General features: G+C 36.2%; 1 protein-coding gene across 2 annotated transcripts in view; it reads right to left on the bottom strand.

Moving 5' to 3' along the window:
• Window positions 1–5,863: 5,863 nt before the first annotated feature.
• LOC100367601 (inosine-5'-monophosphate dehydrogenase 2-like) overlaps window positions 5,864–25,676 on the bottom strand; it is a 40,890-nt gene continuing 21,077 nt past the window's right edge. The window contains exons 5-14 of one of the 2 annotated variants that reach the window (XM_085496900.1): window positions 24,026–24,320; window positions 23,200–23,399; window positions 21,588–21,678; window positions 19,882–19,977; window positions 19,067–19,129; window positions 18,375–18,518; window positions 17,196–17,337; window positions 9,268–9,411; window positions 8,078–8,161; window positions 5,864–7,966 (exon numbers count right to left, since the gene is read on the bottom strand). In XM_085496900.1, coding sequence (XP_085353026.1) covers window positions 7,945–7,966; window positions 8,078–8,161; window positions 9,268–9,411; window positions 17,196–17,337; window positions 18,375–18,518; window positions 19,067–19,129; window positions 19,882–19,977; window positions 21,588–21,678; window positions 23,200–23,399; window positions 24,026–24,320 — 1,281 coding nt within the window. In that variant the 3' untranslated portion in view covers window positions 5,864–7,944. The remainder of the gene's footprint in view (window positions 7,967–8,077; window positions 8,162–9,267; window positions 9,412–17,195; window positions 17,338–18,374; window positions 18,519–19,066; window positions 19,130–19,881; window positions 19,978–21,587; window positions 21,679–23,199; window positions 23,400–24,025; window positions 24,321–25,676) is intronic. The other variant, XM_085496902.1, reaches the window with a different exon arrangement.

The raw sequence follows: 25,676 nt of genomic DNA, 5'->3' as shown, positions 1-25,676 counted from the left end.
GCCACTTTGTCCAACTACTGCTTATGTGTATTAGTGAGTAGAGCCACTTTGGCCAACTACTGCTTATGTGTATTAGTGAGTAGAGCCACTTTGGCCAACTACTGCTTATGTGCATTAGTGAGTAAATCCACTTTGGCCAACTACTGCTTATGTGCATTAGTGAGTAGAGCCACTTTGGCCAACTACTGCTTATGTGTATTAGTGAGTAAAGCCACTTTGTCCAACTACTGCTTATGTGTATTAGTGAGTAGAGCCACTTTGGCCAACTACTGCTTATGTGTATTAGTGAGTAAAGCCACTTTGGCCAACTACTGCTTATGTGTATTAGTGAGTAAATCCACTTTGGCCAACTACTGCTTATGTGTATTAGTGAGTAAAGCCACTTTGTCCAACTACTGCTTATGTGTATTAGTGAGTAGAGCCACTTTGGCCAACTACTGCTTATGTGTATTAGTGAGTAAAGCCACTTTGGCCAACTACTGCTTATGTGTATTAGTGAGTAAAGCCACTTTGGCCAACTACTGCTTATGTGTATTAGTGAGTAGAGCCACTTTGGCCAACTACTGCTTATGTGTATTAGTGAGTAAAGCCACTTTGGCCAACTACTGCTTATGTGTATTAGTGAGTAGAGCCACTTTGGCCAACTACTGCTTATGTGTATTAGTGAGTAGAGCCACTTTGGCCAACTACTGCTTATGTGTATTAGTGAGTAAAGCCACTTTGGCCAACTACTGCTTATGTGTATTAGTGAGTAAAGCCACTTTGGCCAACTACTGCTTATGTGTATTAGTGAGTAGAGCCACTTTGGCCAACTACTGCTTATGTGTATTAGTGAGTAGAGCCACTTTGGCCAACAACTGCTTATGTGTATTAGTGAGTAGAGCCACTTTGGCCAACTACTGCTTATGTGTATTAGTGAGTAGAGCCACTTTGGCCAACTACTGCTTATGTGTATTAGTGAGTAGAGCCACTTTGGCCAACTACTGCTTATGTGTATTAGTGAGTAGAGCCACTTTGGCCAACTACTGCTTATGTGTATTAGTGAGTAGAGCCACTTTGGCCAACTACTGCTTATGTGTATTAGTGAGTAGAGCCACTTTGGCCAACTACTGCTTATGCGTATTAGTGAGTAGAGCCACTTTGGCCAACTACTGCTTATGCGTATTAGTGAGTAGAGCCACTTTGGCCAACTACTGCTTATGCGTATTAGTGAGTAAAGCCACTTTGGCCAACTACTGCTTATGTGTATTAGTGAGTAGAGCCACTTTGGCCAACTACTGCTTATGTGTATTAGTGAGTAGAGCCACTTTGGCCAACTACTGCTTATGTGTATTAGTGAGTAGAGCCACTTTGGCCAACTACTGCTTATGTGTATTAGTGAGTAGAGCCACTTTGGCCAACTACTGTTTATGTGTATTAGTGAGTAGAGCCACTTTGGCCAACTACTGCTTATGTGTATTAGTGAGTAGAGCCACTTTGGCCAACTACTGCTTATGTGTATTAGTGAGTAGAGCCACTTTGGCCAACTACTGCTTATGCGTATTAGTGAGTAGAGCCACTTTGGCCAACTACTGCTTATGTGTATTAGTGAGTAGAGCCACTTTGGCCAACTACTGCTTATGTGTATTAGTGAGTAGAGCCACTTTGGCCAACTACTGCTTATGTGTATTAGTGAGTAGAGCCACTTTGGCCAACTACTGCTTATGTGTATTAGTGAGTAGAGCCACTTTGGCCAACTACTGCTTATGTGTATTAGTGAGTAAAGCCACTTTGGCCAACTACTGCTTATGTGTATTAGTGAGTAGAGCCACTTTGGCCAACTACTGCTTATGCGTATTAGTGAGTAGAGCCACTTTGGCCAACTACTGCTTATGTGTATTAGTGAGTAAAGCCACTTTGGCCAACTACTGCTTATGTGTATTAGTGAGTAGAGCCACTTTGGCCAACTACTGCTTATGCGTATTAGTGAGTAGAGCCACTTTGGCCAACTACTGCTTATGTGTATTAGTGAGTAGAGCCACTTTGGCCAACTACTGCTTATGCGTATTAGTGAGTAGAGCCACTTTGGCCAACTACTGCTTATGTGTATTAGTGAGTAAAGCCACTTTGGCCAACTACTGCTTATGTGTATTAGTGAGTAAAGCCACTTTGGCCAACTACTGCTTATGTGTATTAGTGAGTAGAGCCACTTTGGCCAACTACTGCTTATGTGTATTAGTGAGTAAAGCCACTTTGGCCAACTACTGCTTATGTGTATTAGTGAGTAGAGCCACTTTGGCCAACTACTGCTTATGTGTATTAGTGAGTAGAGCCACTTTGGCCAACTACTGCTTATGCGTATTAGTGAGTAGAGCCACTTTGGCCAACTACTGCTTATGCGTATTAGTGAGTAGAGCCACTTTGGCCAACTACTGCTTATGCGTATTAGTGAGTAAAGCCACTTTGGCCAACTACTGCTTATGTGTATTAGTGAGTAGAGCCACTTTGGCCAACTACTGCTTATGTGTATTAGTGAGTAGAGCCACTTTGGCCAACTACTGCTTATGTGTATTAGTGAGTAGAGCCACTTTGGCCAACTACTGCTTATGTGTATTAGTGAGTAGAGCCACTTTGGCCAACTACTGCTTATGTGTATTAGTGAGTAAATCCACTTTGGCCAACTACTGCTTATGTGTATTAGTGAGTAAAGCCACTTTGGCCAACTACTGCTTATGTGTATTAGTGAGTAAATCCACTTTGGCCAACTACTGCTTATGTGTATTAGTGAGTAAAGCCACTTTGTCCAACTACTGCTTATGTGTATTAGTGAGTAGAGCCACTTTGGCCAACTACTGCTTATGTGTATTAGTGAGTAAAGCCACTTTGGCCAACTACTGCTTATGTGTATTAGTGAGTAAAGCCACTTTGGCCAACTACTGCTTATGTGTATTAGTGAGTAGAGCCACTTTGGCCAACTACTGCTTATGTGTATTAGTGAGTAAAGCCACTTTGGCCAACTACTGCTTATGTGTATTAGTGAGTAGAGCCACTTTGGCCAACTACTGCTTATGTGTATTAGTGAGTAGAGCCACTTTGGCCAACTACTGCTTATGTGTATTAGTGAGTAAAGCCACTTTGGCCAACTACTGCTTATGTGTATTAGTGAGTAAAGCCACTTTGGCCAACTACTGCTTATGTGTATTAGTGAGTAGAGCCACTTTGGCCAACTACTGCTTATGTGTATTAGTGAGTAGAGCCACTTTGGCCAACAACTGCTTATGTGTATTAGTGAGTAGAGCCACTTTGGCCAACTACTGCTTATGTGTATTAGTGAGTAGAGCCACTTTGGCCAACTACTGCTTATGTGTATTAGTGAGTAGAGCCACTTTGGCCAACTACTGCTTATGTGTATTAGTGAGTAGAGCCACTTTGGCCAACTACTGCTTATGTGTATTAGTGAGTAGAGCCACTTTGGCCAACTACTGCTTATGTGTATTAGTGAGTAGAGCCACTTTGGCCAACTACTGCTTATGCGTATTAGTGAGTAGAGCCACTTTGGCCAACTACTGCTTATGCGTATTAGTGAGTAGAGCCACTTTGGCCAACTACTGCTTATGCGTATTAGTGAGTAAAGCCACTTTGGCCAACTACTGCTTATGTGTATTAGTGAGTAGAGCCACTTTGGCCAACTACTGCTTATGTGTATTAGTGAGTAGAGCCACTTTGGCCAACTACTGCTTATGTGTATTAGTGAGTAGAGCCACTTTGGCCAACTACTGCTTATGTGTATTAGTGAGTAGAGCCACTTTGGCCAACTACTGCTTATGTGTATTAGTGAGTAGAGCCACTTTGGCCAACTACTGCTTATGTGTATTAGTGAGTAGAGCCACTTTGGCCAACTACTGCTTATGTGTATTAGTGAGTAGAGCCACTTTGGCCAACTACTGCTTATGCGTATTAGTGAGTAGAGCCACTTTGGCCAACTACTGCTTATGTGTATTAGTGAGTAGAGCCACTTTGGCCAACTACTGCTTATGTGTATTAGTGAGTAGAGCCACTTTGGCCAACTACTGCTTATGTGTATTAGTGAGTAGAGCCACTTTGGCCAACTACTGCTTATGTGTATTAGTGAGTAGAGCCACTTTGGCCAACTACTGCTTATGCGTATTAGTGAGTAGAGCCACTTTGGCCAACTACTGCTTATGTGTATTAGTGAGTAAAGCCACTTTGGCCAACTACTGCTTATGTGTATTAGTGAGTAGAGCCACTTTGGCCAACTACTGCTTATGCGTATTAGTGAGTAGAGCCACTTTGGCCAACTACTGCTTATGTGTATTAGTGAGTAGAGCCACTTTGGCCAACTACTGCTTATGCGTATTAGTGAGTAGAGCCACTTTGGCCAACTACTGCTTATGTGTATTAGTGAGTAAAGCCACTTTGGCCAACTACTGCTTATGTGTATTAGTGAGTAAAGCCACTTTGGCCAACTACTGCTTATGTGTATTAGTGAGTAGAGCCACTTTGGCCAACTACTGCTTATGTGTATTAGTGAGTAAAGCCACTTTGGCCAACTACTGCTTATGTGTATTAGTGAGTAGAGCCACTTTGGCCAACTACTGCTTATGTGTATTAGTGAGTAGAGCCACTTTGGCCAACTACTGCTTATGCGTATTAGTGAGTAGAGCCACTTTGGCCAACTACTGCTTATGCGTATTAGTGAGTAGAGCCACTTTGGCCAACTACTGCTTATGCGTATTAGTGAGTAAAGCCACTTTGGCCAACTACTGCTTATGTGTATTAGTGAGTAGAGCCACTTTGGCCAACTACTGCTTATGTGTATTAGTGAGTAGAGCCACTTTGGCCAACTACTGCTTATGTGTATTAGTGAGTAGAGCCACTTTGGCCAACTACTGCTTATGTGTATTAGTGAGTAGAGCCACTTTGGCCAACTACTGCTTATGTGTATTAGTGAGTAAATCCACTTTGGCCAACTACTGCTTATGTGTATTAGTGAGTAAAGCCACTTTGGCCAACTACTGCTTATGCGTATTAGTGAGTAGAGCCACTTTGGCCAACTACTGCTTATGCGTATTAGTGAGTAGAGCCACTTTGGCCAACTACTGCTTATGTGTATTAGTGAGTAGAGCCACTTTGGCCAACTACTGCTTATGTGTATTAGTGAGTAGAGCCACTTTGGCCAACTACTGCTTATGTGTATTAGTGAGTAGAGCCACTTTGGCCAACTACTGCTTATGCGTATTAGTGAGTAGAGCCACTTTGGCCAACTACTGCTTATGCGTATTAGTGAGTAGAGCCACTTTGGCCAACTACTGCTTATGCGTATTAGTGAGTAAAGCCACTTTGGCCAACTACTGCTTATGTGTATTAGTGAGTAGAGCCACTTTGGCCAACTACTGCTTATGTGTATTAGTGAGTAGAGCCACTTTGGCCAACTACTGCTTATGTGTATTAGTGAGTAGAGCCACTTTGGCCAACTACTGCTTATGTGTATTAGTGAGTAGAGCCACTTTGGCCAACTACTGCTTATGTGTATTAGTGAGTAAATCCACTTTGGCCAACTACTGCTTATGTGTATTAGTGAGTAAAGCCACTTTGGCCAACTACTGCTTATGCGTATTAGTGAGTAGAGCCACTTTGGCCAACTACTGCTTATGCGTATTAGTGAGTAGAGCCACTTTGGCCAACTACTGCTTATGTGTATTAGTGAGTAGAGCCACTTTGGCCAACTACTGCTTATGTGTATTAGTGAGTAAAGCCACTTTACTTTGTCCAACTACTACTGCTACGCATTCTATCCTAACTTCCCATTCCAGCAGAATACACATACAGAGTGAACGCATGACCACACTGAAATGAAAACTCATTTGTTCAATGTAACAGATGATGTATTTTATTTCATACAATACAGAAAACCAGTAGAAATGTTACAATTCCTGACAAAAAAACAACAATGAGGTGGTCTTTCCATATAGTTCTGAGGCGACACAAAGATGTTATTGGTCAATAGAGAGAATATCAAAATTTGAACTGAATAAATAAGGGCTCAATATAATCAATATGAACAGTATAGGTATTCCATGTTCAACCCGACACGAGATGTAGTTAGTAACGTCTACAGAGAACAGCAACCTTTGTCTGCACAATAATGAATCTTTGAAAAGACATGGATGAAAGACCGCTACAAATCTCCATTAAATAAAAATTACACATTCTTTTAACACCAGTGGACAAACACAATGGTCCCACAGATTTAACAGCAATTTATTGCCAAATATAGGGAGGGGGTACGGGTGGGGGTGGGGGTACGGCATTGCTTTCAACAGACAATACAACATTAGCTGGAAGGTAATGTAAACTTGGTAGAGAAAATGGACACCAACTGAGGAAAATATATATGCTGAACATTAAAGTAAATTTTCTCATATTTTTAAGGTTTAAAATTGTGCAAATTACATAGGAACAGATGTACCCTTTATCATCAAGAAATCGATCCGTGCTACCTGAACTGGTTTTGAAGCAAGCAATCCTCAGACCAAGTATATGATTCAAATATATCTGGTAGTTAAAACCAAAAAGCGAAAATACATAGCACCGACCACCAGTTTGAATCGCCAGTGCACATAGATATACTGTACCTACTACAACATGTGCGAGTGCTCTCTCTCTCTCACTGAGACACCGATGTTTCCAATACAAGACAACTAAAAACCAATAATGACACATTTGTACTCTCTCTAAACAAACACTACTCTGGTAAGAATAGACCCTGCTCCTTTATACAATTTTTGGTGGTTGAGAGAAACTAGTAATCAAAAATTCTCACGATCACTAACACAAATTTCAACTTTATCAGCTGGTTTACATGATTAAAATACAATATTAGGAATGACTAATTCTTATGCTCAAATAAAATTATATTGGTTTGTTTTTTTCTTTAAATACAAAACCTTAGTGGAATAGACTCAAATTACAACTGACATTGGTTTGGCAGCACAATGAAGTAACAAAGAAAAAGCCAAATCTATAAGTAATGAACAATTTTTAACATTCTCTTTTCTGAAAATTAAGAAATGGACAAATCTTATAAGCGTTATTATTGACCACATTTCCAATCCAAATAGAATGAACCATATACTGGTAGATTAAAAAAAACATAGGCTTAGTAAACACTGAATAAAACATTTCTGTTAAATTTGTTGTTTTCAAATTCGCTGTAACAGTCGCAGATCAATATCACCTTACCTTTACCTTACATGAATGACCAACACTGACTGGCCTTATGGTTGACCCCAACACATACTCCAACATTTGGGGGTACTTTGGATCTATATACATTTCCGATATATCACACATTTATTTATCTAATGTTTCCCTGATAACTGCATTTTTTGAGGTAAACAATTGAGAAATTTCTCTTACAGTGAAATTGTACCCCAGAAAAAAAAACTGCTTATAGCATATTGCCTTACAATAAAATAAAGCCGAGACAAAGCGCCATTAAGACAGGATATGTTCTACATGCAAACTCATGTTAGGAGGGCTCCACATCAGTTGTGTGTGTCTCATTAAACATGTAAAAATAAATACAGTTGTGGTCATACAAATATGGAATAATATTCCTTTTTAAGTCCAATGATATGTTGAAAATTCAAAATAAACCATACATTTTCTCATTATTACAAGCTGTAAACATTTCTACTATTACGGCATGAAAAGAAAAAAAAATCCATTTTCTTAATGTGTTTACAAATCTCTTTGGTGTGACCCATTTGTACAGTACATGTACACCAATATAAATTTACATTTTAAGACAATTTGTTTCAACAAGTACCGTGTGCAAGTTCGTGCTTATGAGGATGCTCTCCAAATCGTATTGTTATAATGTTGATGTAACCATGGTAACAACTGTCCAAATATGATAAATAAACTTGATCATGGAGGCTGCTAATAAAGTCTTTTTTCGTACCTGTAAACAAATAAAATCATTCATGAATTTTGTTACATTTTTTTTTTCCCTACGACCGTACATTTTTAATTTGTGAAATTCATTGAACCTCGTAAACAGAATTAAACTTACGAATGCAGTCCATGAACGCCACCTTCATACTGTGCAGCATTGGTCCTCTTCTCAAACTTCAATTCACCCGAATACATCATTGACCTGTGTGAGAGAGAAACACCATTATGATAATTTACATTTATACATTTACATATTTACATTCATCCGGCCAACTTGCTAACATAATTTAAATATGTCTGAGGACGATTGAACATTTTACAATTCATCAGGCATGTTAGTTATAGATATTTATTGTTTAAATACACCCAAGGATATATTAATGCAGCTATTTTATATTTCTTACACTCAATTTGCTAAGTGGCTGTTTACTACAAGCACTATATTCAAAATGACAATCTTGAAGATTTTTTAAAATTTTTTACACAGAAGACATAATGGCCATTTTTTGTCACTACAAATATTCACGTTTACTATACGAATGAACTGTAACAGGAATACCAGTAGTCTCACAGATTTACCGGCAAATTACCCCCCCCCCCCCCCCATGGCCAAAGAATTCATAAAAATAATTAGTATTTATCAGAATTTCTTAATAATTCTCAACAATCAGGAGCGCTTATACTGTAAAAGGATTAATTATTCACTGGGTTTTAATTTTGCTTATTTCGCTGACTGGAAAATGCGCTAAATTAAAACCCAGTGAGTATGTAAAATTTAGCATAGAACACATTATCTAAATGATAAAACCGTGAATTTAAAACCCACTGAATATGCCTGAAATAGTAAATCAGTGAAATTTAAACCCAGTGAATATTAGTCATTTTACAGTATCTGAGAATCGTGTATGATTTTTTTTTGTCACCAAATGTAACTGAACAAATGAGACTTTATTGTAGAAACCATTTTTTATGGAAGTTTGACCAGTATGCAGTGCAAAAAGTAGTCCAGTGATCATATATTTTTAACAAGGTTTTGTGTAAAATAAATAAACAGTCAAAGTAGTGTAATTGACTAAACCATGGTGAAACATAGTGAAATTATAGAAACCTTGCATTGTAATTATAATTGTGTGCACAATATGCAAGTAACAGCACTACAAAGATGCTATTATGTCTATATACACAACATATTCCATTAATTTAATTCTCACTTCTAGCAAGTGCAAGTAGTTCCAGTACCATTTAGAAAATCTAATTCAGCCACTTGGAAATTGGTTTTCGTTACCAAGAACTTTTTACGACACTAACCTTAGCATAGACATACTTTTAGCACCGATGTCTTGACAGCCATGTTGTATACCCGCAATTAGATACGGTATGAACTTGTGTATAGATCCTTTGTCTATAATGCTACCTGACACACCCTGTGCGACTTTTAATTTATCACTCTCACTGGAAAGAAAACAAAACACTTAGCAAGTTAGCATCACACACAGACGAAATCCATCAAAACACAAACTCTTTTCTAAGAATCTTAAATTACATACAAAATTAGTGCTATTTGATTTTCACCAGTGAAGAAGACTAATATATGTGTACCGATAACTGCGCTGTATTATAAAAGTACTAGTAAATATCAAGTTTATGTGAACATCATCAAATTAGTGTTCGTTTGATTAACATGTACGTAGACAGGAAAGTTCAGAGTTCAGAGAAGAAACCATCATACCTTTAGTGTGCAAACACACTTAAATACTATAACCAAATATGGTTAAATGTTCTATTTTATTAAACTCAGTAAATAATAATTTGTACACTGTCGAACCAAATATGGTTAAATGTTCTATTTTATTAAACTCGGTAAATAATAATTTGTACACTGTCTAATCAAATATGGTTAAATGTTCTATTTTATTAAACTCAGTAAATAATAGGTGATTTTCCGTACAATTACGAGATCTCGCGAGATGCATGAAAGACGCGCGTCGAACGTATGCCGCAAAAATCGAACGATTTGATTTTGGACTTGAATTTCTTTATTGCGTAGCTCACATCGACCGGCCAATCTTCGACAGAGGAATATTGCTTCCGAATACCCTTACTTAATCGAAATTGCTTATCATCAAATGTGGACAGCACATTATTAAGCATGGAAATGTCCCCCAAAATACTTTCGCATTTGTCGAATCCCACACGATGTTTGACGCGACTACGACGCTATGACCTTTGTTTGTCCTGTTTTTACATTCGATTTCTCGCATAACGCGTGATTCTCGCAGTGAACGGAAAATGGTCTATTTGTACACTGTCTAAAATTTGCTGGAAATTCATACATCACAGATAAAAAGTGCAGAAAATACATGAACACTGTATATCCTGTATCACCAACAATTTGACATTTTTCTCGAGCCAGGAAACAAATTGCACAATTTTGTAGAAGCGTTAATTCACTGTGGTCTTAAGACTTGTAAACTCAACAACAAAAATTTATCACTTTATTGCCAATGGGAAGAAGAACTCAGAAACCTCTAAAATACTATTATTAACCACACCCTGATCACAATACCCGCTTAAAGTGTTTAAAATGATTCAAAAACTGCAAATGTTTGATTACAAGCAGGACCCATTCAAATGTTTTGACCGTGAAATCCATTGAAACAAACCTGTGAATTAATATCATTGTGAATCGCCAGCCAGGTGATAAATCCTGAAATCATTCATTCAACCAGTTATTGTATTAGCAATTCTTATTATTTTATTTTGTGAAAATAAAATGCGAAAGATCGTGACGTTGGTGTCAGCCAGAGTTGCATGAAGCGTGGTCAAATTCTCTAGGTCATAAAGATAGCACCCTAGCTTGAGGTGAATATTGCCAAAATAACATTGGAAAAACGTCATTGGTATGTAATGTCAAAGACCATGATGATTCTAAGATGAGTTGAGAGTGATTTTTTGTTTTCTAAACTGAATTTATACATAAACTACTGTAAAACATGTTGAAAAAGCGGCATGCAATTTTAGCGAATTGTGGTAAAATGACGTAATAGCAAAATGTTGATTTAGCGAATCTCTCTTGTCATTGTTGATTTCTTTGTTTGGCGGCCATTCGGGGTTGACAATAAAGTCATTAGCGACATCTCGAATTAGCGAATCAGTTCTCTCGCTAAATTCGCGAAAAGGACATGCTCGAGAAAAAGACGTTTTACAGTATTTAGACCATGAATGAATATGATTCAAGAATGATTTTTTTCCTTGTATGGTAAATTTCAGTAAGAACTCACAATTTGTAGAATATTACAAACTGCTCTAGACTGTGGTTGTGAACTCATTTTTTCAACGTGCAACATTTCAAAACAAAAACGCGGTTAATAATAGGATTTTAATGGTAATATTAAACTTTTACAAGGGTATATGATATGCAGAATTTTCTAATCCAGGTTTTAATTGATAAATACATATCCATGGCAACAGATAAAAAAGCAAAAATGTAGGCATACCTTCACCTTCTCTTCAATCCAGGAAATACAGTACGTGAAAGTCTAACAATGATAATTATATCTAATTACGTGTGCAAGACAGAAAATACAAATTTTGAGGAAGACTTCACATCAACATGGAGTATCGTTTTTGTTTAAAAAGAAAAGAAAAAGGAAAAAGATTCAAGATGTCCGACAGGAAGAGGTTGAAAAACTACTTAACAGGCTACCAGTAATAAACAGTAACGAATCTAAAATGGGAGAAACCATTTGAATGGTGGGTTAAGTTGGGGGGGAAGAGGAGGGGCTATGAATGTCAAGCAACTTACCCTAACAAGTCAGATATAGAAGAATCACTAAATGAGAATAGATGAAATAATGTAAACATAGGAACGTGGGGGGAAAAAAATAGACACATAAATGGAAGTAATGACAGAGAAATAAATACATGTGAAGAACCTGAAAGCGAGGAGTGTAACAGATCAGAGAAGACAACACTCCTTATTTTAAAATTACACAACGTTTATAAACACTGTTATAAGAGAAATTTCACATCCTCGTCAAAGGCTCAAAACATTGGAGATTAAAATGTTGTCATGGGGATAATGGACAAGTACTTTAACATGTGAATTATGAAACAAAAAAACAGTAGAATTTTCTTTTAATGTTACACTCACACAAGCAACATTTGCATCAAAAGTTAAACTCTGATTTTGAGTATGTAAATTTGACAGATAAAGCATATTTAGACGAGTCAGATGAATGGTTGTCAATGGTTACGGTAATTAATACACAGTGACACTAAATACCAAAAATATCCAGAAAAGCGATTCAACCATTATGTCTGAGTGGTTTTAGTGTAATATTCAAATTTAGTACACTGAAATTGAACACATAATGCGAGACAAGTGGCGATAAGACACTGAAAACCTGGAAGACATGTTTTTAAATAAAAGGGAAAAGGGTGAATAGTTGTTTTTCATCCAAAAGAACATGGGGAAACCTACTATTGGTGTTATGAAATGTTCATCATTTGATACCTTGCGTTAAACATCAGGAACAGTATACAGTATACCACCCACATTCTCAAATGCTGCAATAAGATTGTTTCTTTTCTACACCATTGTGTTCAGTTCAATAAGTATTAGATAAAAACCACAAGTACTAATGTCCCTTTCAAGGACAGACGTCTTAAGACAGGTACCTATTATCTTTTACTGAAATTTTCCCTTTATTTCTCGCATACATTACTCGGAGTACCAATCCTATACCATAAACACTACAAGTTTAATTGCTGATGTTTTCATCCAATGTATTCGTAAAAAGTGTATACACAATTTGCAAAATATGATAAACACGACTCCCAGTACAAGCTGAAAACATAAAATATGTTAAAATAATGTTTAATCTAAAAATATACGAAAAAAGGTATATAGTTAATCCTGCCCTAATTTCCTGGTTATTTTATTTTGAGAGTGCTGGCGAGTCTCATCCCTTAAATAAACATACCTACAACGTAACTGGCCTCCTAATTCAGTGAGTGTATTTATTTATAAATCCAGCTCAATTTAAGAGGATCACCTAAATTCATATTTTGCATTTAACTTCTTGATTACCCAGCCACACTCAACAATTGATATCATATATATATATATATATATATGCCGTAATAGAGGAATTAATACACAACTACAAGAATATTGAAACTCGACAGCACTGTTTCGTAAGGTACAAGTATCTCACTCATCAGGAGCTTTATGTTTAATTCACTGCACCAACGAGCATACATATACTTCGCAAAAAAAAAAAAAACGGCCACGCAGTAATGTCCTTTGGTACAACCCACCATATAGCTGCAACGTTCGTAACAGTATTGGCGAGCGATTCCTGGATTTAATTGATAAGTGTTTCCCGACTGGCAATAATCTCAGGAAAATATTCAACCGAAATACCATCAAAGTCAGCTATAGCTGTATGAACAATATAAAAGATACCATCAACAGTAAAAATCAAAGAAAGCTTAGAAAGAACTCCCATGTGCTGAGAGTATTGGAGACACATTAAATATAATTCGAAATTACTTAGCTGAAAACTAATTATGAAAATCAGAAAATTAATATGACCAGATTTGAGTGTAAAACTAATGAGGTCTGCGCAATGTAACAGAAAATCTGTCTCCAAGTTTAATTGAAATGTGATTAGAACCAAAATATTATGAATTATTATGCTTATTAGGGAATTAATATGAACCAGATTTTTACCCCAAACTAATTAGGTTTGTACATTGTCCTAGAGCATCTTTGTACTAAGTTTCATTGAAATGGAATAATTAGTACCGTGAAAATTCCAAAATTTCGACCCCTCTAAAAATTCGTCCGCCTATTTATTTGCCGGGTTTCGGTGTTTTATTTACCTCCAAATTTTCGACTCCACTAAAAATTGCCGACTCATTCTTATTCGAAAATTGCGACCAGTTTTAGTTTTCCCCCAAACGAAAAAAAAAACGATGTGAGCGTTCAAACGGGACCTTCCTCGAAGGCATGAATCCGGGTTTCTGATTGACTGAGAGATTTTTATTTTATTGGTAACGAAAATATATTCTAAATAAACGAAGTTTCAAATAAAAACGAACACAAAAATCTCGGCATGCTGCGTTTCTGAATTGTTGATTATTACTGTACTCAGTAGTGATTATAATAATGTACACAAAATAAATTTGTTGAATGGTTATGAAATACAAATAAAAGTCAACTTAGTTTCATCGTAAGCGAATGATTCCGGTCTCGTATAAACGTTTGATGCTGTAGGATATCCGCCATGTTCTCTTAGGTCAAATAGGTCAAATCGCTAATTTTGATGCGAAAACGGCATGATTTTTTTTAAATAAAAAAAATTAGTTGTTTTTAAAAAATAAACTGGTCATCTGAAGAATAATTTAACATTGTTCACAGTGATAACAGCTCATTCTCGAAAGGAAGCTTACCCGCTCACGCTAGTCACGATAAAAATCATACACGTGTACTCTTGAATAGACAAACGTCAATGACTACGGTAAAACTTAGACTCTATTTTAGCCGGCAGGATTGATTGAAATATCCGAAAAATGACGCCAAAATACACCTTAAAAGTCCCATTTTATTTTCTTAAATCCCATTTTATTTTTTAATCCAAGGGCGAATTTACGGCAGAATTTGGTCCCTCAAATAAGGGACACGTGAGCTTTGATTCTAACCGGATACATTGCACTGGGTCGGGGAGATAGTTTGCTAAACTTCCATGCATCTTTTGTCCAATGGGTACCTGTACTTCGAACATTCGCAAGTTTTTCTAGGTAGTGCGAGACAGCTTTGTCTTTTGACCTATTAGTTTTGTGCTGACCTCTTCTCGGCGTCTTGATGTTTTGTTTTGCTTGTCATAATACTCACTGATTGATGACTTTGTTTAGATTTTGAGTTACAACTCGGCCACGACCTTTGCTTTTACCATGAAACATGAGGAAGTTTACGTCAATTGACGGACATTGCATTTTTTAAAAACTAATGAAGCACACTGTCTATCATCCCCATTTTTTCATTTGCTGATTTCTATTCTGAAAAATTCGACCGTCCGAAAATGCAACTTAATTTTGACTCGTCACATATCTAACACCAATTATTTAAAACCGGTCGAAATTTTGGAGTTTTTACGGTACTTTAGATATCAGTGTGAAAGCTTAAAATTGGTTAATTATGCAAATTAGGTAATTAATATGTACAGATTTTAACCCACAATTATTCAGGTCTGTCTATTGTCCTACAGCATCCATGTACATTCATTGATATGTGATGTATAGTACCTGAGATATCAGTGTGAAAGTTGGTTAATTATGCAAATTAGGTGATTAATATGCACAAACATTTACCGGAAACTAATTGGGTCTGCATAATTCTAGATTCATTGAAATGTGATGATTAGTACTTTAGATATCAGTAGAAAAGCTGAAAATTAATTATGCAAATTAGGTAATTAATATGCACAATTATTTACCCTAAAACTAATCAGGTCTCTGCAGAGTCCTAAAGGATCTATGTACCAAATTTCATTGAAATGCAATGATTAGTACTTGAGATACCCGTGGAAAAGCTTAAAATTAACTAATTATGCAAATTAGGTGATTAATATGCACAAATATTTATCGAAAACAATCAATCTCTGCATAGTCCTTGAGTATGTAAGTACCAAGTTTCATTGAAATGTAATGCTAACTACTTATATCAAATGCTGAAAATTAATTAATTATGCAAATTAGGTAATTAATATGTACTGATATTACCATAAAAACTATCAGGTCTGTGCAGTGTCGTATGACATCTATGTACCAAGTTTCATTGAAATGTGAGAATTAGTACTTGAGATATCAGTGGAAAAACTGAAAATTGACTAATCATTATGCAAATTAGGTAATTAGTATCCACGGATTATTACCAAAAACTAATCAAAACCTAGCATTAGTTCAGAGCATCTATGTACCAAGTTTCATCAAAATCCAATGAGTGGTTGTTTAGATATCAGTGGAACAGTCATGGAACCACTAAAAAATAGCTAATTATCATGCAAATTAGGTAATTAATATGCACGGATTTTTACCAAAAATTAATCAAATCTGCGCATATGTTCAGAGCATCTATGTACCAAGTTTCATCAAAATCCAATGAGTGGTTCTTTAGATATCAGTGGAACAGTCATAGAACAGCTAAAAATTAGCTAATTATCATGCAAATTAGGTAATTAACGAGCATGGATTTTTACCAAAACCTAATCAAATCTGCGCATTGGCCCAGAGCATCTATGCACCAAGTTTCATCAAAAACCGATGTATGGTTCTTGAGATAGCAGTGGAACAGTCGGACACACACACACACACATACACACACACACACATACACACATACACACATACACACACACACACACATACATACATACAGACACACTAACTGCAAAGACTCCCATTTTGTGCTTCGCACATGGGAGTCAACAAACGGCAACTCGCGACTGATAAGAGCACCACAACTGATAAAACGAAAGTCAACAAACTATGCAATTGTCAGAAAAAAACGGCATGTCCACTGGACGGGAAGTGTTTGCAGTCCGGCGTGATATACCAAGCGGAAGTTACGCGCTTAGACAAACAAACTAGCGAAACGTACGTCGGTCTCACTGGAAATGAATTCAAAACAAGGTACAGAAACCACACTGCCTCATTTCGTAATCAGGCTTCTAGAAATGCGACAGAACTAAGTAAACATGTTTGGTCACTCAAAGAAAAAAATATTGAGCACAGAATAACATGGAAAATTCTTGCTCGTGGTAGCCAGTACAAGTAGCTCCAGCAAACGATGAATTCTATGTTTGAAGGAAAAATTTATAATAATTTTTAGACCTCACCACTCCACACGAAACAAAAGAAATGAACTTGTATCATCATGCCGACACAGATCAAAAGCCTTATTATGTAACAGTAACACTTAAACCTGTATGTTTTTTATTTTTAATTAATATGTTAATTTGTGAAGTATATGTATGCTCGTTGGTGCAGTGAATTCAACATATAGCTCCTGATGAGTGAGGTACTTGTACCTTACGAAACAGTGCTGTCGCGTTTCAATATTCATGTAGTTGTGTATTAATTAATAATAATAGTTGTGTAATATATATACACATACACATTGGACAGTAGATGGTAAAATAAAGAAAAGAAGCAATTGACATTGGCCTCACCTGAAGTATCTATTCTGACTTGATTTATGTTCCATTGCATCTAATGATCCCATGCCACGGTATTTTTTCAATCTCACACCGTCTGAGAAGTAGTACTCTCCCGGTGCCTCTGATGTACCGGCTAGCAGAGAACCCATCATGACTATCAAGAAAAGAAGTAACAAATTTGTTTTAAAAACAAATGAACAATAAAAAAACACCATAGAGGGCAGTACGTAGATTTAAGCAGTTGTGGAGCTAAGGAATAAATACAATTTACAGGAGAGAATACATCAAGACAAATTTTAAATCAGTTGTGCTCTACTAAACCAATGATGTCACTGTAAGCGACAAGGCTTTTATCTATTTTGTCAAAGCGTTATTTCCTCACGACTTTGCTGTAGATGTAGGTATGAGACATTTTAATAGTCCACTGCAATAGTCGTTATTAGCGAAAATTACACCACACATGATGACGAGACAAATCTGAGCACGCATAATGGAATAAATGCGTCTGGATGCAGGTGGGTTTTGTATGTTAAGCAGGATGTTATTAAAGTGTGATGGGTATTGTGAGATTACTTCAGCAAGCACAAATCTGAGGTTGATGTCATGTTGAATTGAGGTATTCTTGTGATAACCTTTATTATTAAGATATCATTTCCTGCCTGCAGTCTTACTTTAGTGCGAGATAACCGGATATGCCAACGAGAAGGATTTCAAACGATTAGTGTTTTGATGCTACCGACGAGGTTTAGTGATGTTTTCTACTTTTAACAATTTCCAGCACATTATTGAGGTAACGCGATTTCAATCAAAAACTGATCCAAGTTTGCGCATTATCTAAAAGCATTTATGTACTATGTGTCTTTAAAATCTGATGAATGGTACTTGAGAAAAGAATGAAAGTTTAAAATCGCTTAATTAATATGCAAATTAGGTAATTAATATGCAAATTAGGTAATTAATATGCAAAGATTTCAACCAAAAACTAATCAGGTCTGAGCATTGTCCCAGAGCATCTATGTACACTGTTTCATTAATATCTGATAACTGGTTCTTGAGACATCAGTGGAACATGTGCACGAAGGTGCATGAAGGCACAGACACGCATGCTCTACAAAAACTACCATTGGATCTTTCGCACACGGGAGTCAACAACCCACCACTTGTATAATACTGATCACCAAGTTTACATACCTGTTGATGCTCCGAGAGCAAGGGCCTTTGTGATGTGTCCAACTGTTCCTATACCACCATCAGCAATAACTGGTACACCAAACCTCCTGGCGTACTCAGCTACTTTGTATACAGATGTACCCTGTGGTCTCCCAACAGCCATTACTGTCAAAAAATGAATATCTGATTTTCATTTTTGTACTTGCGGTATAGCATATAGGGGAAAAAAATGGAATAAAAACTGCGACTATCATGCACAATGCAGTGTTCTACAATTAAACACCTTGTACAAGACCATACAAAAACAAAAGGCTGAATGCTTCAAGTTACATATTATCAAAATTACGGGAAACACAGACTGTTCAATTTCTGGCAAGGTAAGAGGATTTGGAATTTTAAAATTCTTATTGTTTAATATCAACATCAACCCAACCAAAACAAACCCAAACCTTAACTTTTCCCTTTAAAACCAACATCCTGCACACACAACCATATCTTGAAGCGATTTAATGGAAAATAAAATAAAACACCTAAAAATAAATAAACTATAACACAAATACCACACCTTATACCGTAATCATGCAAAACCAAACAAAGACAAGACACTTTAACCGGGATGTATTAAACATTGAACTTTGACCAAAGCATTTCACAAGAAAATTTGTATTTTTTTTTTAATCTGCATGGTCCAAATTTAGAAGATCAAAACTTACATGTACTGGTATAATCCCCGTTTCTATATTTTGTCAAAGTCTTTTTAGTTGAAGCTGAAAGAGCTATGCAAACCACGCGTGTTGTGTTAGTTGAGTGTATTGCAGTGTCTTGTTTTCATTTTAGTTTGCCACTCATCAAGACTGATCCTAAAAACTCTTAAAATGATGTCAACATGATCAATGACAAGCCATTTAGTAGATAGACTTAGTAGTTAGCCAGTCTTTATAAACATATTTGGTACCATAGAGAACCTTAACATTCATAATTACACACTATAATTTCATTAATCAGAAAAAATACAACAATTTAATGATTTGGCAGTCAAATACGGGGAACTTCGAAAGAGATGGGTTCTGAAAAATAGAATCTATAAAAGTGGAAAGTGGGTGCTAAGTCAAGCATGGGCACTAACTAAGCCAGTTGAGAACAAGTGTTGGAACAAGCAAAAATAAAGAAGGTGAAATAATGACAACAGACACAATTTCAAAAATCCACCATTTTAAAAAACCTAAATGACATACTGGTAATCACCAGCACTGTAGTACATGTACATTCATGTAATACTTGGTTCACATAACATAGAAGTCTGGATTCAACAATTAACAATTCAACTCTGGTACAAAAGTAGGGGTAATTTGATGGCTACATCCTACAGAACATGAATACACAACCATCACCATGGCAAGCAGTGTGCAATGCCTCTCTCATCCCCAGGCAGTTATAAATAAACCAATAGTTCATTTATCAAACGTTTATGGTTCTCAATCTTTTTTTTTTTTTAAACTACTACACAGCAATGTACGTGTCTACTCACCTTCTTGAGTTATGCATATTGAACCGCTACCCATCCCGACTCTCAGCGCATCAACTCCAGCATCTATTAAATTCTTGGCTTGAGCTGCTGTGACAACTAAAAACAAAGTGTTTTTGATAATTCCTTGTTTAAGTGGGCAGGGAAAGTGAATGGAGATGTAAATTTCACAGAACATAGTACATGTGGTGAAATGCATTTGGTTTTTGAAACTAAACTCGCTATAATTTTCTCGTCCTAAATCTTTTTGCATTCTTCAATATTTCTATAAATGAACCCTAATTTTGGAGGCAACTGACAAAATTTGAGTCAATTTCAAGGAAATTGCAGACTATAAATGGGAAAATTTTATTAATCTCTGATGAAAAAAGGGAACTGGTGGAGAAAAAGTTAATAAGGTAATTTTGCATCAAATACTGTAAAATATATTTATTTTAGCTGGAATTAATTTTCACTGAAAAGACTTTAGGTGTTTGGTATTGCATTTTTCACTGATTTTTGATGAGTTGAATGTAAACTATAGGAAAAAAAGGTATATTCACTGGATTTTATTTTCACTGAATCATTCCTTCAGCGAAAATAGCGAAAATTATTTTAAAAGTATTTTACAGTAGACAATTTATTATTAGCTAATTACAGGTTTATTATGGTGTATGGTAATAATGGTGAATACACCACATGACTAAAAAAAATCAAAGCAAGAAACAGAAAAATGAGGCTTGTGGTCATGACAACAACAGCAGTTTCTGCGAGTGATTTGTTTTTTTTGGAGAGTGGGTATAAAAATATTAACTAATCAATTAACCTTCAAAGCAATAATTAATTATAGTATTATCTGGGCACTATGAGATAAACATGATTAATCTACCTTCAGCTTATCATTAAAATATAAATGAATACAGTGACCTATACTTCAGTCCCAATTGGTATAAAATGGCTTTTGACAATCATAGTAATTGGACTTCACCTTCACTAATCAGTGTAATAAACTTGTATTAACAATAACATAGAACTGTAGCAAGTGTTTATAGTATCCTCATTACAGAAGAAATGATTCCCTTAAGAAAATGACCATTAAAAAGAAATGCTGACAAATTGCCCTCATCTCATAATAATGCATGGCACAGTCCCCGTTAGTTATTGAATTTAAGATATATAGTTTTGTTTATATTAATATAGCTGGAACATAAACACGTCAGGAATATGATGATGATGATTGTTTAACATTAAAATGATTGACATGTGTATCCGATCGTCAAACAAGTATGACAGATATTGCTCGCACGGACACACAGACGCACAGAGGTCAAAAGTCCCCGTTTTCAGACTGCGACTGCTAACAAGCACAAGAATATTGTGAACTGCTTTAATTTCACAATTCAGTAAAAAATTCTCTTGGGCCTCAGTGACTTACAAAATGTCGTACACAATCCTGAAGTCACCAACATATGTTTTGCAGTGAAATCAAACAATTCACAATATACTGTAGAACGCTTTATTTTCACAAGTGTCACATTTTTTACGAGACAAGGTGGTGCAAAATTCCGAGATCGTGAAAATTTCTAGCACTGAAACTTTTTAGACAGTACACTGGCTTCATTGTTTGGAAAATGTTGTCGTCAAGATATGCAAATCATCAAATCACAAACATCAATAGCAACGGTATTTGTATTGAAGGCTCAAAGGGGAAAGCTTAAAAAGGTACATACCATTACCTCCAATGACTTGTAAATCAGGATATTTTTCTTTTATGTAACGAATCATATTAATCTGAAATATTGAGTTTCCCTGTGATGAATCCTAGAAGATAAAATAAGTCAAAAATTTCTCAAGAAAAGTTTACTACAATACAAATGCATGCAACCCATTTAATACGATGTGAATGTGCTCATTCCAGGTATGGGGCATAAGTTTGACCGAAATCCATTCAGCAATGCCTGCTTGCCTGAGTTCCAGTTCTACAATCCAGCAATGATTGGCTTGATTTTTACAACCTAAATGCAGCCAATCAGCAGATTGGATTGTCGAATGAATACATGTGCAATACAAAGGTGATCTGTTCAGGCACGGCACAGATAAATGACCTGATTTAGTGAAGCCCCTGTGCATTTCCGTAACAGAATTCACTTCCTGTCAACGTGAACAGCCCCCTTGGACTGCTCATTCAGCAATGCCTGCTTGCCTGAGTTCCAGTTCTACAATCCAGCAATGATTGGCTTGATTTTTACAACCTAAATGCAGCCAATCAGGAGATTGGATTGTCGAATGAATACATGTGCAATACAAAGGTGATCTGTTCAGGCACGGCACAGATAAATGACCTGATTTAGTGAAGCCCCTGTGCATTTCCGTAACAGAATTCACTTCCTGTCAACGTGAACAGCCCCCTTGGACTGCTCATTAGAGTTGCCTTGAATTCACATTGTAATGAAACCTTAGGGTAGTCTTGGTAGGGGGCGGGGGGTGCTTTGAGGAGGCATATTCTCTATATAAGTCTGCTGGAAAGCTACATAGTAGTGGAAATAAATATTTCCGTTTGTAAGAAAGGGCCGGAAACTATGTATATAATTGATAGCATAGTGATTGCATGAATTGTTGATAATTTCAAGCATGATATCACCTTGTTCATTTCTCAGAAATGGTTCTGAACATGTTTACAAACTGCAATTTCAACAAAATGGTTATCATTACAACAAATCTGCTCAAATGACAAAATGACACAACACAACCAAAGGAATTAGTATAGTACTTGTATGTAAACTTTTGAACTCAATAAGGCAACATATTAGTGAGAAATTGGCATGGACATGAATAAAAATAGAATGGCCGCCAGTCAGCCATTTCTGTGTTAAGTTTGAATGATCTGTCAAAGCACGTCTGAGAAATTGGTTCCAAATTAATTCATCCGAAGCGGAGACTAAAAAATTGCTCCTAGTCATGATTATTCAATTGAATCGTAGCACAATGATTTACAATGTGGTCTGATAGCTTGTATAGACATTGGTGCAGACTGTATTTGATATTCAGTCAATTCATCTCTGAAGTAATTCCACAATTAATGAACTTTGGTCTGAACAAGCATTAAACAGTTAAAGCGGGAGGGTCGTCACCTGCGCACGCATGGGAATCGAGTCTCAAGCGACGATAACATGCGCTAAAAATGCAAAGGCTTATGTAAACAATGACATGCTATGGCCATCTGACACAGGCGCAGGTGACAACTCTCCCGCTTTAACTGTTTAGCAAATCAAAAAATTAACATAATGTTATCGCATTTTAATAAAGAGAACAAAGTAAACAGGTGCATTACACTAGACTCACCAGTATAATAACATCAACTCCAGCCTGTACCAGCAAATCTAGTCTATTTTTGTCAGATTCGTGAGTACCGATTGCGGCACCACACAATAATTGTTTTTTGGAGTCTTTTGAAGCAAGCGGAAATTCCCTGTGTTTCTTCAAATCTGTTCTTGATATTAGTGACACCAATTCATCATTTTCGTTAACGATAGGAAGTTTACCTGCAAGAGAAAATATATCTCTAGATGTCAGAGAAAATTTAGCACACAAGTGACTGATACTAGATTTGGATAATACCAATGAACTTGGATCTTCTTCAATTTCCAGCATTCTCTACTTGTACAAAATAAAGTGATCAAAATTGATGGTTCATCAATATGCAAATGACCTTAAGCAGTCCTAAGGCATAATGTATGAGCAACCTGTGTATAAAGACCACCTGTCTTATGTGACCACCCTTTCAGCAGTATGTTTACAGATTTGCTTTTGTTTAAAGACAAAAATAATTAGAATTCTATTTATAAAATAACTTTTTTATTTCTTCAAATCAGACTTAATTGATTTGATCTCAAACAATTAAAAAGGCAACACTACCATCTCATTATTTTCTGGGCAAATACATCAAATATACGAGTTGGTGAACCATAAAATAAATTCCAACCTCCATATTATAAAGACCACCTACTGGTATCTATAGAGTCCTTGAGTGGTCGCTATACACAATTTTGAATTTTCAAAAAATCTGAAAACTACAAAGGCATATCATTCCATTAATTTTGAAGATATTTTTCACACCCATCACTAAATAAACTAATAAATCAAAATAAAAAATAAAATATAGCTGTACCTTTTTTACTTTTCTGCAATATATCGTTAGCCTCTTTCAAAGTCACATTGGCAGGTGCTACAACAAGATCCTCTCTTTTAGTCATGAATTGTTCTAGTGGTTTGTCATTAAATTCAGGTTCTACAAAGTCAATATCTCTGGCAGTGACAATTCCTAATAGCCTCCCTCCTAGTTTCCCATTATCTGTAATAGGTATACCCGAGAATCCATGCTGACTTTTAGCGGCAAAAACTTCTTTAATTGTGGTGTTGGCACTCATTACCAGAGCATCCATGATGAAACCTTGCTCATATTTCTAGAAGGAAAATAAAACATTATTAGAGCATGTTCACATCTGTTTTTCGTGTCTCCTCATACCGGCGGAGCTTGTCAGCACAAGAGAAACGAGCAGCCTGTCGGCCGAGATAGCTCTGCTGTTAGCAATGCACATTTCAATTAAAGAACTGAAGATATCATTAGAAAATGAACAATATGTATAGTATCAAAGCAATCGGACTTGATTGGTTTTTAACAAGAAGTCAAAAATACCACTTTTTACAAAAAATTACATATTCATCAAAATTGAAGAATTGAAGATATCATCATGAAATGAACAAATCTAAACACCAAGTATCAAAGCATTCAGACTTTTAGTTTTCAAGAAAAAGTCGAAAAAGTAAAAAGACAGACAATCTCACTCGTATGATAAGCTCCGCTCGATAAAGTCATGATCAACGTAAATATAATGTATATATAATGTAACATTTTCTGTATAAAAACAGGTGTGAACAGGGTTTAAACGAAACGATCTATTATATAGACCTGTACAAGTTAATTTTGAGTAGATCTGCAGTGGATTCAAACACATTTATATACACATATATTATTATATTCTAAGATGGCAGAGTTGTTAACGCTCAATTGCTCCAAAGATATAAATAAATGAAAATGTACACAAAAGCCCCCAGTGTGCATGCTTGTGTGAATGCAAGCATGCACAACTTGCATTGGCGCAACATTTTTTTGTGTGTGTGAAAATAGTAATGAATGAGCACTAACACATCTGTTATAAATAAAGTAAAACCATTTTTGTTTTCAAGACCCGAGGAGAAAGGAGAAACACAAGGTAGCTTGCTCAATGAGGTGTGGTAATAAATTGTCATGCACACACTATTTTTTAATGTCTGTATCCTACATAACTGTTATTTGTCGAACAAGTAATTGCAAATTACCCCCCCCCCCCCCTAAATTACTAAAAGCGATCATCAAAAAAACAAAAATTTGAGATGTTGACACAAAATGAACAAATGAGAGAGAACCTCCCAGCAAAGCACCCAAAGGCTACTGGTTTTCAGGTAGAAGATGAAAATATAAATGTTGACAGATGGACAGACAACTGGACAGACAGCTGGACAGACAGACAGATGGACAGCTAGTAATATGAACAACAATGACAGTGAAACTAAAAAGGAGTTCATCTCGGCAGGCAAAATAGAACACTCATGCGACTCGTAGAAAACGCACTGAATACACAAGATCAGTTTGACAGTTTAGCGTTCATCACATGCAATCAAGCAATTTGAAGTACTGAATAGTCACCAGGTAATTATCAGTGACTGCATTATAACAATAACCAAAAACCCTCCAAAAAAAGAAAAAGACAGAGACAAGG

The sequence above is a fragment of the Saccoglossus kowalevskii genome, chromosome 3 (genome assembly GCF_978046115.1).
Source record: "Saccoglossus kowalevskii chromosome 3, keSacKowa6.1, whole genome shotgun sequence".
Classification (NCBI taxonomy): domain Eukaryota; kingdom Metazoa; phylum Hemichordata; class Enteropneusta; family Harrimaniidae; genus Saccoglossus; species Saccoglossus kowalevskii.
The sequence above is the reverse complement of the archived record's forward strand: the minus strand, read 5'-3'. Positions and strand labels throughout refer to the sequence as shown.